The sequence below is a fragment of the Eptatretus burgeri genome, chromosome 14 (genome assembly GCF_056783735.1).
Source record: "Eptatretus burgeri isolate ZD-2024b chromosome 14, Ebu_testis_v1, whole genome shotgun sequence".
In the NCBI taxonomy this organism is placed as follows: domain Eukaryota; kingdom Metazoa; phylum Chordata; class Myxini; order Myxiniformes; family Myxinidae; genus Eptatretus; species Eptatretus burgeri.
Window position 1 is genome coordinate 29,592,564 of NC_140974.1, and position 14,700 is coordinate 29,607,263.

Consider the following 14,700-nt stretch of genomic DNA (forward strand, 5'->3'; position numbering starts at 1 on the left):
GTTTTGATCCTAAAATCTGCATACAGGCTCCTCCTCCGGTCTATAAAAAACGCGAGTCTGTGTGGAACAGAGTTGTAGTGTGGTGTCGTCTCGTCGCTGGTCGCTGGGCTCGTCTCGTCGTTGGAATCGAGCCACGTTCGCTCTCACAAGCGACCAAGCCAGCCAGCCATTCCCCTCGCTCGACCCTGATCATCAACAATTCTCCCCCCCCCACATCCGCGCTGAGATAGTGCCGGTGACCCCGTTCATTCCCCACCCTAACCGTGGTGCCGACCAAACCGTGCTGGCTCGGAGCACGCCGGAGAGGGCTCACCGACCACGCCAGGGGCACGGAGTCGGGACGCAGATGCACGGACATTGCGGCTTGCCTGCCATCATGCCACGAGGGCGCGGGTAGGACTGCTTATGGGGAGGTCTTTCCTGTTTATTTTGAATGCATGATGTGGCACCGAGTCCCGACAAGTATAATTGTGTAAGTGTTGTAAATAACTATAGTTGGTAGTCGTGCTTTTGCTTTTGTTGCATTTTGCTTTTCCCACATTGATTGCATGGCTGTACATACGTGCGTGTGTTGTATGTGTGAAAATAAAGTGCTTGCTTGTTGAACTGTTTCCCATGTCGTTGCGTCCTTTCGTTTGTTTGAAAGTTCCATCTTGCATCACGTAAGGGATTTGTAGTGGGTTGAAACACCCGATAAGTAATCTGAACCGTCAAGGTCGACGATAACTCCGCTCAGTTATCCCTGCAGCACGGAACGAGCCGCTTGAGTGGTTCGTGTCCGAAGTCGACCTGCGGCGAGGTACGATCGCCCGGTCGACCACTCGCGCAGGTATTTAAGTAGGTCGAATTTGGCGAGCAACCCTATCCTGCGCGGGTAGGCAATTGGCACGATCATGGTGAGGTTAAACCCCCACCCGTGACTGGCTCCTGGCGGTAGTTCCAGGAAGGTCACAACAGAATTGTCCGTTCCGGTGGGCGACGCGTTCCGATTCGAGTTACGTGGCCGATCGCACGCCGGACGGGCGAAATTCGTAACAATATATATATATATATATATATATATATATATATATATATATATATATATATATATATATATATATATATATATATATATATATATATATAGTCATGTGCAGCAAAACGACGTTTCGGGCAATGATGGATCGCATATACGAAGGTGGTCCCATAATAGAATTTACGACGGTGATCGCATATATACGACGGATCTGCCAGCCAAGGGCGTAGCCAGAGGTCCAAAAGCGATTAGGCGAACTTGGTTGATGTGACGGTGCGTGTAGCGCAGTGTCACGAGCGCCAACGGTGCCAAGCCATTATGGCGAGGGGCCTGGGGGCCGCTCAAGGCCCCCAGAAGCCAATGCATTTTTAATGCCCAGAAACCTATTCTTGGCTAATTTCAATGCTCAAAATTTTAAAATGTTAATGTTCATTTCAACCACATTAATCATGAAAATATATATATATGTGTATATATATATATATATATATATATATATATATATATATATATATATATAAAAATATATATATCCATACAGTCAAACAGTAAATTGTGTTTGTGTCAAAACATTTTAGCACCCATGGTAAACCCTCACCACACCCGCACCATGCCCGACCCCACATGTTCTCTCATCATTCAATCGCAATGTTCCTCATCATCCTTATGATGGTTGAAGGCTCATGCCACTCTTCTGTGCAGACTGGCATACCAAGCCTTGAGGATGCGCAAGGTGTCCTCATGAGAGCTGGTGCCTCATGAGATCAGTGTACTGGGAGGAGGGTTGTTCAGTCACTGTCCAGGGGGGGGGAGGGGGGGTATTGTCCTATTTAGGTATTGTGATAGGAGTGGAGATGAGTATTCAGAGCACTGCCGGGTAGCTTTGATAGTTTAGATGGCCAGAGGGCTCAGGCCAGATCATATTTCAGGAAATGAGCGACGAGGAAACCGCCTCGTCTGCCTCATCCTGGTTACGCCCAAGCCAGCTCCATAATAATGGAGCTGAAAAATTCCTATCGCCGAGTGATGTCGCGCTGTGGCGCTGCCAGTCGTATAAAAATAGCACGTACAATTATGTACACTGTACAGTACATAATACCTCATAATGATAATAAATGACAGTGTGGCCCTGTTATAATGCGATCGTTGAGGTCCATAAAATGACATCGCGAAAAAAACAGGGTATTGCTAAATCGGGATTCAAGGAAATCGGCTTTCAAACTGATCCAATGTTTGCACGTTTACCTTCCAGCAAGTAAATTACCTTTGAATTGAAGAATTCCGCGAATAAATCGTTGTTACAGTCGAAATTAAAACGCAAATTTCTCTTTGGTGAAGCTTTTCATGTTGTTAAACAATCGCACTGTTCTGAAAATATATATCACAATTGACAGGTGCTCATTTCATTTATAAATTATAACATCGATGCAATAATTACATATTTATAAAATCCAAGCGCTATTTATTCACCTTTCTATAATTGATGCGAGAGGAGATCGTAAGCTGCCGCTAACAACACACATGGCCGTCATGAACAGCACACAGGTAAAACTAACGTGTCTTCCGTCTCTCTTGGATGTGTGTTACAATTGCCCACAGTATTCAGTACAGCAACATGCTGTACAGGTATGTATCCGAGGAGCAATAGGCTACACCATATAGCCTAGGTGTCTAGGTTTGTGTAAGTACGATGTTCGAAAACGAAAAAAAAAATATATATATATAATGTTCACACAACGACGACGTCGGTAAACGACGCTTTTCTCAGAACGTAACCCCGTCGTTAAGTGGCGCATGACTGTGTATATATATATATATATATATATATATATATATATATATATATATATATATATATATATATATATATATATATATATATATATATATATATATATATATATATATATATATATATATATATATATATATATATGTATGTATGTAAAAACGACTCCTCCCATTCCCTTCTTGCCGAAGAAGCTGCATAAAGCAACCATGAAAGGCTACCCCAGGTAGGTACTTTGCTCTTTCAAACCCTTCCCAGAATTCCTCCTCAGCTGTAAAGATATTCACACATAGTACACACATGAGAATCCCAATGCTGCACACCCCCTTTGCTGCCAGATCAATTTCATCGCTTGTTGGCGAATCATCAGCGACAGCACAGAAAGAAACAAGAAAAAGAGCAATCAGAGATTGCAGCCCCTCGACAGGACTTGTTTTCAGTGGTGTATTTTGTGCGGCATTTGTTTACTGGTGTGTTTCGTAATTAATAAAATATTATTACGAATTCGCGCCCGCCGGCGTGCGATCGGCCACTTCCCACTAATAGCAACTGCGTCGCCCACCAGACGGACAATTCAGTCGTGACTTTCCGGAGCTAACGCCGGAACCCTGTCACGGGTGGGTCTTCAACCTCACCACGGCCATGCCAATTGTCTACCCGCGCAAGATAGGGTCACTCGCCAAACTCGATAAACCTAAGTACCTGCGCGGGCAGTCGACCGGGCGATCGTACCTCGACGCAGGTCGGCTTGGGACACGAACCGCTGAAGCGGTCCGTTCCGTTCTGCAGTGATAACTGAGCAGGTATTATCGCCGACCTCGCCAGATCCAATTCTATTTAACGGGTGTTTAAAACCCAGCTATTTATTCCGCGATGCAAGATGGCACTTTCAATGGGAAAAGAGACGACGAACAGGATACATTTCACACAAGGAGATTTATTATACAACACGTAAGCAGGCAAATAGGAACAACAGGCAAGCACGTATACAGGCAAATAGAAACAAAAGCAGGCAAACAAAAGCAAGGGCAAGCACTACGACCGAATATAATTAATAAATTTACAGTCACTTAAGCAGTTTTACTTGACAGGACGGCGCCACTACAACATTCATTCAAAAACCCCAAAGAAACACAAGAAAAGACCCCCCTCACAGACAAGGTCAGGCTGGACCACTTGGGTCTTTATGACATGGGACCTGGGAGACCGAACGGGTCCCACGAGACCGTAGCAGGTTACCTGCACCCTCGAGGTGTGACGGTCTGCGAGCCCTCTCCGGCACTCTCCTCTCATGCGCTCATCGACCCTGGACCACAGCTCGCAACCCTCACAACTTGGCGCCCAGAGGGAGAAGACGACCTCGACGATCCAGAAGAGAGCGGATGACGTCGACGAAGAAGAAGCAGAGCAATCCAGCACGTAGAAGAAGAGAGCGAGCCCCGCGTGCGGTCCGCCTTATATAGCGTGGGGCTCAGCCCCTTCGCTCCACCCCCTTTTCAGCTCCGCCTCCCTTCGAGCTCTTTCGAGAAGCTCCTCGAAAATGGGCATTCCCCCTCCCGACTGCCTCACGCCCCGTGTCCACCAATCGCGAGCGAGCTTTTTGCTGCTTCTCGTGCCAGCGTTGGTGGCGCAAAACGGCGGGAAAACTCGCGCGTTGCTGCAGGTCTTCCACGGGGCCTTCGTTCGACGTTTTCGGACAGTCCAAAATAACGATAGCGAAAGAAAAACGGCTAACTCAAAGGATTGCAGCCCGGTGAACACGAAGAAAGTCCCTTTAAACAACGGTGGGGACCTATCTGCACATAAACTTAGCGTCATAACTGATCTAAGGACCCTTTATGGTGTATTGCGAATTTCCACAGCCGTAACAATATAACTAGGACTGCCCCTTTTTAACTGCTGGCAGTGAGGACCGGGTAACAAGCTGTCCCACTTTGATTCAACCCCACTTTTATCAGACACCTGACCCTGACCCATGATGATTGTGATTACTCCATTGAACTTAGAATGGCATTGAAATAAATTTAATTCTAATCAAACGGAAGATCAAATAGGTATAGTCCTGCATTGAAGAAATCATAAGGAAACCAAACAAGCAAAAAGCAAAGATTGAGTCCTCAGAAGGAACCTGGATAGGATTTGCATATCAGCTGTTACTCTTCTAACCTCCAACCCATTCCAGGCACAGCCAAGTGAGCCTGTCAAAAATATAAATAATAAAGAACCCAGATTCAAAAAATGAAATAATTCTGGCATCCTTGCCATATATTGGATCAGGTTGATAATTAAAACTTATATTCCATATCACTCCGAGATCATAATTGTGAAGTTTCATGTCGATTAATTTAGCGGTTCAGGAGAAGCAATTTTTTAAGATTTTTCACTCAATACAATACGGCTGTCAGGTGATGTGACATCAATTACTCGTGAATATCCTGGCTTCCCCAAGGCTTGGGGAACATGTCTGTGAAGTTTCCCCTCGATCTGTCCAGCCGTTCTAAAGAAGATTTTTTAAAGGTTTTAGGTTCATTCTAGCATGTGTCATTGTACTTTTCAGTTGTGCTTCCACAACATTGCCCTCACAAAAGTCACCTTTACTGATTGCTTCATGCTTAAAGAGGGGGTAATTTTCCCTCAAACGATTCCTCTTTCATGGCACAAACTGAAGCGGCCTTTTTAGAATGGTGCAGATTGGAACCCGAAAAAATACTGCTTCCCTTTCTATATTCCAATGGCAAATGAGATGATTGTTTTTGAGAGCAAATGAGATGATACATAAAACTCAGATTTCTTTAGATTTTAGCATGTCATTTAGGTGTGAAAAGAAAAGGAAAAAAGAAAGGTAAAATTTAGATATAACATGGTAATGCAAGTTAAATGCTTCCATAAGAACCTTTGTCAGTCTTGTTGAGATGCATGAGCCCACGACGTTTTATTGTTTGTGGGTTTATGGTGAATTAAACAGTGTTTAACCTTGCTTTTGTTTGTTTCGGAGTGTTGAGAGCAGTTGAACTATGCAGTATACGATTTCCTCCAATGAAGCTTTGGAAGAACTACCACGGAAAGATTGGATGATTGGGAGAACTCAGATTTGGGTGATTGGGTATTCAACACGTGATCACGACACGATCCCCTTCCTGAGGAGATGAAACGAGCATGCAAAAAAGGGGAAAAAAACCCACTGAAGAGAAGGTTGGACACGTCAAACCCCGAGAAGGCAAAGACTTAACATCGTCATTGCATGGTGCCTGCCTGGGGGGCACGACCCCAACCACACTCGCAAACCCTTGCTCTGCAGATACATTGTGAACTTGCCGTGGTTGCACAATGCACAATAAGGCCCTGACAGTCCATGCAGCGAGTCATTGTCACACCTGCTGATCAGAGCCATTCCTACTCCTGCTGACACAACGTGTGCCCAATGGTGTGAAGGCCATTGCATCATGAGGTCATAGCAACTGGAGCCATCAATGTTGCCTCTGCCGTACGTAGCTCGTTTTGGTGGAATGAACTTGATTGCCCGAACTGCCGTTTTCGGACCCTGAGTTCAAAGTTCTGCTGAGGCTGGACCTCTGGGTTGTGTCTCAAGCTCCCTCTATTTCTTCAAGGATCATCTGCAACCCATTGTCAGGCCCATGCTCATACCAGCCAGGGCCTACCTTCCATGCAGTGCAGGGAGCATCTAAACTGTGTTTCCCATTGGGTGCTGCTCTATCTACATCCTGAACCGTTTATCATTTGGCCTCGGGTAGCATGCCTTCACAACACATGACAGTTGGTGATGATGAACAGGCCATAAACTAGGTGAAAACACGCTCATTAACCCGTCTGGGGTGCGATCAAAATGGCCGTCATTCAACATTCTTCTCCTGCGAATGCTCGTTGCCGTTAATGTGGGTGAACTTGTGAAACACACGTCTTCTCTCCTTTAGGAATTGGGTATGGTGATCACGTGTAATATAATTATGTAAATTTGTCCTAATAGGACAAAAGGGGGGTTGTGGAGGAAATAAAATTAATTATATTCATGTTTTCTCAATTTCGTTATCCTTTGTTTTTAACAGTATAGAATAACGTGATACTTTTGTGCTGAAATCAAATTGACTGTCAGTAAAATCTTTTTGCAGCCTTTTGATCTCCATAGTGATGTGTATGATATACAAGCAAGATAAAATGGTATCTTAATAAATCTTATGTGCTTCATCTCATTTAAATATAGATATCTAACATAGTATTTCCAATGTTTAAAGGAAACTGCTCTGCTGCTCAAATGAAGGACACTTTGCACCTATTGTCTAATGGTAATTAAATAACTCCTGAAAGGAGATTGCAACAGACGCCTCGTTGCCCAAGGATGATAAAATGACAGCATAAAACGGAATGTCGTATTTTGAGAATCTGGTTGCTCACTGGTGAACGGAAGGTATGATCAAAGTAGTGGGTTGTTTCTCTATTCACTCGGCCTCTTCATATTTTGTCTTAGCTTTGTTGTTACCCTCTCCTTCTCATGGCCGGCCTCATGTTCCCAAACTGCAATCATGATCTGAGCATGTCTATCACCCCTTCCCTCCCAAAGTGGCCATGTCTGCAGTTCCATTTCTCATGTTTGCCAGCCCCCACCCCATTCACCCTTGCCAGATGTTTCGCTCTCCCATGTCTTTTGCACTCCAGAATAGTATAAAAACAATTGCTCTGTGCATTTTGGGGAGAAAGAGGATCATGTTTGTTATTATTTGTTTTGTTATCCTTTTTCTCACGCACATGTTTGTTGTTATTTGTAATTTGATGTGTGCTGCTAATAAATGGTTTAGACTCCAAAAGAGAAGAACTGAATTCTTCCACACATGGCTGCCAAACCATGTGACCTATGGTGGTGGTCGTATTGCAGCTCAGCTGCCAGGGTAGCTATCATTTCTTGAAGCGCAACTGTGTCGCTGATGCAGTGCCCCTCTACCAGTACACACACACACACTGGAACTGATACTCATTTCGCCGACCTCGGAAGGATGACAGGCTGAGTCAACCCCCTGGTGTATTAATTCAGCGGCTGACCTGGCTTGAACTCAGGACCCTAGGATCCCAAGCCGCCACCTTAACCACCGAGCCAACTCCAGGCTCATGTGACCCATGACATCATATGTGTGAACCTTTTGTTCCTTTTGGATAGGTGGTCATATGTGTAGTTTCACCTCGATCTATTCAGCCCTTTCAAAGAAGAAGATTTTGAAAGGTTTCTATAAAAAAAAAACAATATGGCTGATGAATCACGTGACCGGTGATGATATAAAAAAATTTTATGTGGACCATTTTGTCCCTTGATGACCTTAAATTTTTTTCAAACTGATCAGATGTAGTGTTCTTCATATGCAATTATGATGTCAGAATGAAGGCACGTATGACGTCATTAAAAAACACGTATTCCCCATGCAGATTACTAGACATGTACCAAGTTTCAATTTTTTTCTTGGTGTGGTTTTTGAGATACAGAAGTCCAAAGTTTTTTTCCCCATTTTTCCAACATGGAAAACATGAAAAAACATGGAAAATGTTCCAACCAACATGCCACACCACGTGATCTATGATGTCATAATTATAATCAAAACATTCTGCATAAGTAGAACCTCTGATGTTGAAAATTTTGTTTCAATCTGACAAGCAGTTCCAGAAAAAAAACACGGTTTTTTCCCAAGGTGTTTGACCTTAAGTTGACATTTTCACATTTTGACCTCAAAAATAGTTGTTTTCCCAATTCCGTGATGGACTGTACAATTGCTGTTAAATTTTCAAGTAAACAGGATGCAAATTGATGTTTCAGTTAAAAATTGCTGATTTTAGATGTTTGCACTTGATTTACCTTTGACCTTTTCATCAAAAACTGTTGGCTTCCCAAATCAGGAATGCACTATGCAATTGATATTTAATTTTGAATTCAATTGGTTGAAAATTGACGATTTTTCAGATTTTTTTTAAATTTTAGAAGTCTAACCTTGAGGTAACCTTTGACCTTTTGACCTCAAATCATTGGTTTCCCAATTTGGTGATACAAAATGCAAATCCTCTTCAACTTTCAGTCAATCGGATGAAAAATGACTATTTGAGAACTTTCACCTCAAGATGACCTTTGACCTCAAAACCAATATGCTTCTCAGTTGAGGCCACCTCTACAACTTCGTGAAGTTTCATGATGATCGGTTTAGAATTGTGACTTGTTGGCAATTGACAAGCAAACAAACAAACAAACAAGAAGACGTCGTGCAGAGCACGATACTTGTAAAGTCCATAAAACAAATTAGACCTCAAAAATAATTGGTGGTTAAATTTAATGACTAAATATGCAACTCCTCTTCAAATTTCAAGTGAATCAGATTAAAATTGACAATCTCAGAAATCTGGCTGATGTTGACATTTTGGCCGATGTGGACCTCCAAAATAATTGGTGGTTGAGTTCAGGGACATGAAATATAAATTCACTTCAAATTTAATGTCGATCAGATAAAAATTGAGGATGATAGAAATGCCATGTTAGTTTTTGACCTTGGGCCTATGTTGACCTTTTGGTCAATGTAGACCTGAAAAAGAATTGGCTGGTTGAATTAATTGACCTGAAATATAGCATCTCTTCAAATTTCAAATCAATCGAGTGAAAATTGAGGATTTTAGAGGAGGACCTGAGTTGTTGACCTTGGGTTATGTTGACCTTTTGGTCTTTGTTGACCTTAAAAAATAATTGTTTGAATTCAATGATCTGAAATATAAATCCTCTTCAAATTTCAAGTCAATTGGATGAAAATTGAGGATTTTATAAATACCACCTGAGTTTGTGACCTTGGGCCTGTGTTGACCTTTTGACAATATGCTTCTTCCTTATGACAAACTCTACCATGTGGTGAAGTTCAGTGAATATCGATTTTAAATTGTGACCTGAAGGTGACAGACAAACGGACAGACACATAGACAGAATAACAAAATCGACGAACTAATATACTTGAAAAATCTTCGATTTTGCAAGTACAGTGTAACCTCGATTAACCGCCCCCTTTTAACTGCCACCCTCACCTTCCGCCTGGAAATCAGGGTTTCCCAATTTCCATAATGCATTTTTCAATTACGATCCACCACCTCCATCCGCCAACGTTTTCCCAGTACATAAGTACTTATAACAATGAAAAACACCCTCGTTTATCCGCCAGGGCCAACCGCCAGCGATCGCCTGTACTTCGCCACATCACGAATAGTGTGCAATCATCTAAATATAACCTTAGTCATCATTGGTGAATGGTCAGCGGGAGCACGTGCTGGTCCCATCTGCCTCGCGCAGTGCATTGAGACTGTTCAGTTCAAAGATTTCATTCAGCATGTCTGGAAGAATGAGGCCTAGATTGTGTTTAACACTCATCAGAAATGCATGATATGCGAATACGCAAAGGAGAACTAGTCTACGAGCCAGCAAGAGATTGCTAATCATTTCTCTCTTCTGTGGAAACTTGAACTTAAGCGCCAGACAGTTGGCGATATCGTCGCCGATGCCGCAAAATGGATGAGTGCGACTGATGATATTTCGTCATCCGCCAAGGTGCTGCACCACGCTCGTCATGAGCATATGGAGAAGGCAGTGTATCTGTGGTTTTCGGGCGGTCGTGCGAAAAACCTCCCTGTGACCAAGGGCATACTACAAACAAAGGCTAAGTTCTTCAGAGAGGTCATGTCCATCGGTAAGTTTGGTTACACCAATGGCGGCTGCAGTGCTTCAAACGTCGATTCAACATATGCAACAGAGCCATCAGCGGTGAAAGCGCCGGCATGGACGAAGGAACAATCCGTGAAGGGAGCAGTAAGGAGATGGCCGAGATAGCGAAGTATCATCTACGAGATGTATACAACATGGACGAGACTGGTTTGTACTATCGGATGTTGCCTGACCGGTGTCTTACCGTCGAATCGGCCACAAAAGGCATCAAAAAGGTAAAAACTCGCATCTCGCTGGCACTTATGTCAAATCCTGACGGCACGGATAACTGAAGCCGCTTGTCATAGGACATGCGAAGAAACCGCGACGCTTTCTCCACTTCCGCCCAGATTTGTATGTGGATTACTTTGCAAACAAAAAGGCCTGGATGACGGCCGTCATCTTCTCTGAGTGGATACTTTAATTCGATCGGAGAATGAAGCGAGAAAATCGGAATGTACTGTTACTGCTTGACAATGCGTCAAGCCACATCACGCCATCTAACGACCAGGGCCAGAGCACTTTGACCAACGTTAAAGTGCATTTCCTTCCGCCGACACCAACGAGCCACTTACAGCCGATGGACGGAGGTATCATCAAGGCTTTCAAAGCGCACTACCGTCGACGGCAAATTAGGCATTTAATTGATGCCTACGATTCTGGACACACGCCAGATTTACAACTGAATGAGGCAATTCGTTTCTTGAAGATGGCCTGAGATGACATTGAAGAATCGACAATCTTTAACTGCTGGAAGCACGTGAAAATACTTCCCACAGCTAGTACAGGTACTATTGCGTCAGCTAACATCCCTATGTCATCCCCCGCAATGTCGACGGCCAGAGATTATAGCAACATCCCCGAGCGAATGGCAGAGGTGTGCAACATACCCACAGAGAGGCTGATGACCCCTGAGGAGTTCAAGAGTGTGGATTCAGCCATAGTCACTGGGGAAGACCTCACCAATGAGGAAATTGTTGAACTTGCACGCATAGACACCACAGATGGTGATGATTATGGTGACGATGATGTTGATGTACCATGCCCACCTTCATCCATTGAGGCCAAAGTCACAATTGATCTCATGTTCAGGTACCTTGAAGCCCACTCATCATCCACTGATTCGGGTTTGAAGGCGGCGCGCCGGTTGCAGTTTGAGATTGACAGAGTTTCTGTGGCAACCACTAAGCAAACTTCCATCACAGACTTCTTCAAATCATCATCATCAGCCTAGGCCTATGTTGTCAAGTTCTCAATAGCCTTCTATGTGCTAGCTCGTGGTGGTCATGTCCTGTTTCACAGGATGGACAGTTCTATTATATTTTTGGTAGGCCTTTCCATTTCACCAGTACTGTAATTTGACTAATGTGTTCAGTGGTAATCAAAACACTTGTACAGATTGTAATTTACGATCTTCAGTTCCTTATCATGGCATAAGCAAATGATATGCATAATAACTATGAGCCCATGACTTTGAGCTCTGTTTTTTTAAACATGTCTGCAGAAACAAATACAGTACATACATGTGAATATGCCTGTGGCTGGCGTACATGTAGTTTACATATTATATATTTTTGTTATCCATTTCTTATCGCTTGATCCAAACAGGATGGAATAGAAGGTAAAATAAACTCGAAAGACTGTTGGAACGTGCCCGCAATAGATCAATTCTGGCGCACGTGGATGCCTGTGTAGTGGCACGGACAGACCGTGACATTGATATCGGACATCTGAATCCCTTCTTGCAACCCCCCCCCCCCACCCCGTTCAACCGCCACCCTCGCATAACTGCCAGATACGAACGTGTCCCAGCACTGGCGGTTAAACGAGGTTTCACAACAAACAAAGAGAGTAAAAACTGAGCACACAAAAGTCCCCAAAGACACAAAAGACCAAAAAGACCCTGAAGACATAGAAATCAATGAAAACCAAAAATGACCCTGAAGAACCTGAAGACTCAAAAGTCACCAAAGGCCCCGAAGACTCAAAGGATCCCGAAGACGAAATGGTTGCCAAAGACCTGAAAGACCCAAAAGTCACCAAAGACACAAATGTCCCAAAAGATCCCAAAGACCCAGAAGACCCCAAAGATTCCAAAGACCGTGAAGACCCCAAAGAACCAGAAGACCCCAAATGTCACCAAAAACCAAAAGACCCAGAAGAACAAAAAACACCTAAAGACCCAAAAATCCCCAAATACACTGAAGTCCCAAGAGTCACTGAAGACCCAAAGACACAAGAGACCAAAAGACCCTGAAGACTCAGAAGTCAATGATGACCCAAAACGACCCTGAAGATGCCGAAGACCCTTCCTTCGGCGCCCAGCGATGACGTCATGCATCGCCTCTATATGGAATTGGGAAGAGCAGTGTGCAAAAAGTCTTCTATTTTATATGTATGTATATATATATATATATATATATATATATATATATATATATATATATATATATATATATATATATATATATATATATATATATTGTTGCGAATTCGCGCCCGCCGGCGTGTGATCGGCCACGTGACTCGAATCCCGGCACGTCGCCCACCGGACGGACAATTCTGTCGTGACCCTCTCGGACTAATGCCGGGAGCTAGTCACGGGTGGGCCTTTCGGCCTCACCACGATCGTGCCAATCGGCCACCCGCGTGGGATAGGGTTGTTCGCCAAACTCGACCTACCTCAGTACCCACGCGGATGGTAAACCAGGCGATCGCACCTCGCCGCAGGTCGACTCCGGACTCGGGCCGCTTAAGCGGTCCGTTCCGTACTATCGGGATAGTACGTACTTAAGTACATATCGGGATAGTACGTACTTCCGTACGTAAGGTCCGTTCCGTTCGGGATAACCGAGCGGTGTTATCGTCGGCCTCGACGGTTCCGATTAATTATCGGGCGTATTAAGCCCACGACGAACCCGTTACGTGAAGCAAGATGGAGATTCAAACGAAGGAAAGGACGCAGCGAAACAGGGAACAATTCAACATAATGCACTTTATTTACACGACACACGAAGAGCACACATATATCAATTTAAAACAAAAACAACAATGCAGAGCAACGACCGAAGACGCGAACACACGGCAACACTTATACAGTTTTGCTTTACAAGACACGGCGCCACAAGATCCATACAAAAAAAAACAAAAGAAAAGGCCACCCTCAAAGACAAGGGGGCAGAAGGGGCCCGTGGGCCTTTATAGCGTGAGACTTGGCAGACCAAAAGAGTACCACGAGACCGTTGCAGGTTACCTGCACCCTCGCGGTGCGATGGTGGGCGAGCTCTCTCCGGCGTTCTTTGTACGAACACGCAGGTCCACGCGATACAGCTGGCAGAGCGGCACCTCCAGTCCGCGTCCCTCTGCGACGTCCGGACTCCCCACCGACTGCAAGCTCCAACGAGCGGTTTGCTCTACGGACCGCTTCTCCAAGACCCAGACGGGCAGAAGACATGAACCGCCGACTGATACTGACACTCTCACCGACCGCCCTGACCTGACCTCCTCTGGTGTCACTTTTTTGTGCGCCCTTTTATTTCCCTGGCACCCCGCCCCTCCCTTCGCGGCACGCGGGGGGGGGGACATTCCACCAGAGAAATCGGGGCGGGAGCCGAGTTTCAACCGTCATTCTTGTTTACCAGAGAAATCGGGGTGGGAGTTGAGCCTCAACCGTCATTCTTGTTTACCAGAGAAATCGTGTCGGGAGTTGAGCTTCAACCGTCATCCTTGTTTACCAGAGAAATCGGGGCGGGAGTTGTTGTTGTTCCCCTTTTGTGTTCATGGAGATGTTGACGGTTGCTGGCGGAGTGGTGAGGATGGCGTGGTTGTTGAGAGGCAGGTGTGGTTGTTGTTGTTGTGAAGCGGCGTTGTGGTTGGTGGTTGTTGTGTGATGGCGGTTGAGACGTGGTTGGTTCAAAATAAAGATAGAACAGAAAAACGCCTATCTTAAAGCGTCGCAGCCCGAATGAATCACATTTATTCCCTCTAAACAACGGGTTTGGGGCTAACTACACATGTACTCAAGAGATACCTCACCTACGGGACCTGAATGGTGGTTTGCGAATTTCCACAGCCATAACAATATATATATATATATATATATATATATATATATATATATATATATATATATATATATATATATATATATATATATATATATATATA

The 14,700-nt window shown here is 44.2% G+C and overlaps 1 protein-coding gene across 1 annotated transcript in view; it reads left to right on the plus strand.

Annotated features, from left to right (window-relative positions):
- LOC147012881 (sucrase-isomaltase, intestinal-like) overlaps window positions 1–14,700 on the plus strand; it is a 465,156-nt gene that overhangs the window by 27,021 nt on the left and 423,435 nt on the right. Inside the window, exons 5-8 of the mRNA XM_085853461.1 lie at window positions 10,551–10,701; window positions 11,313–11,625; window positions 11,836–11,860; window positions 12,449–12,748. Of these exons, the coding sequence (XP_085709587.1) occupies window positions 10,551–10,701; window positions 11,313–11,625; window positions 11,836–11,860; window positions 12,449–12,748 (789 nt within the window). The remainder of the gene's footprint in view (window positions 1–10,550; window positions 10,702–11,312; window positions 11,626–11,835; window positions 11,861–12,448; window positions 12,749–14,700) is intronic.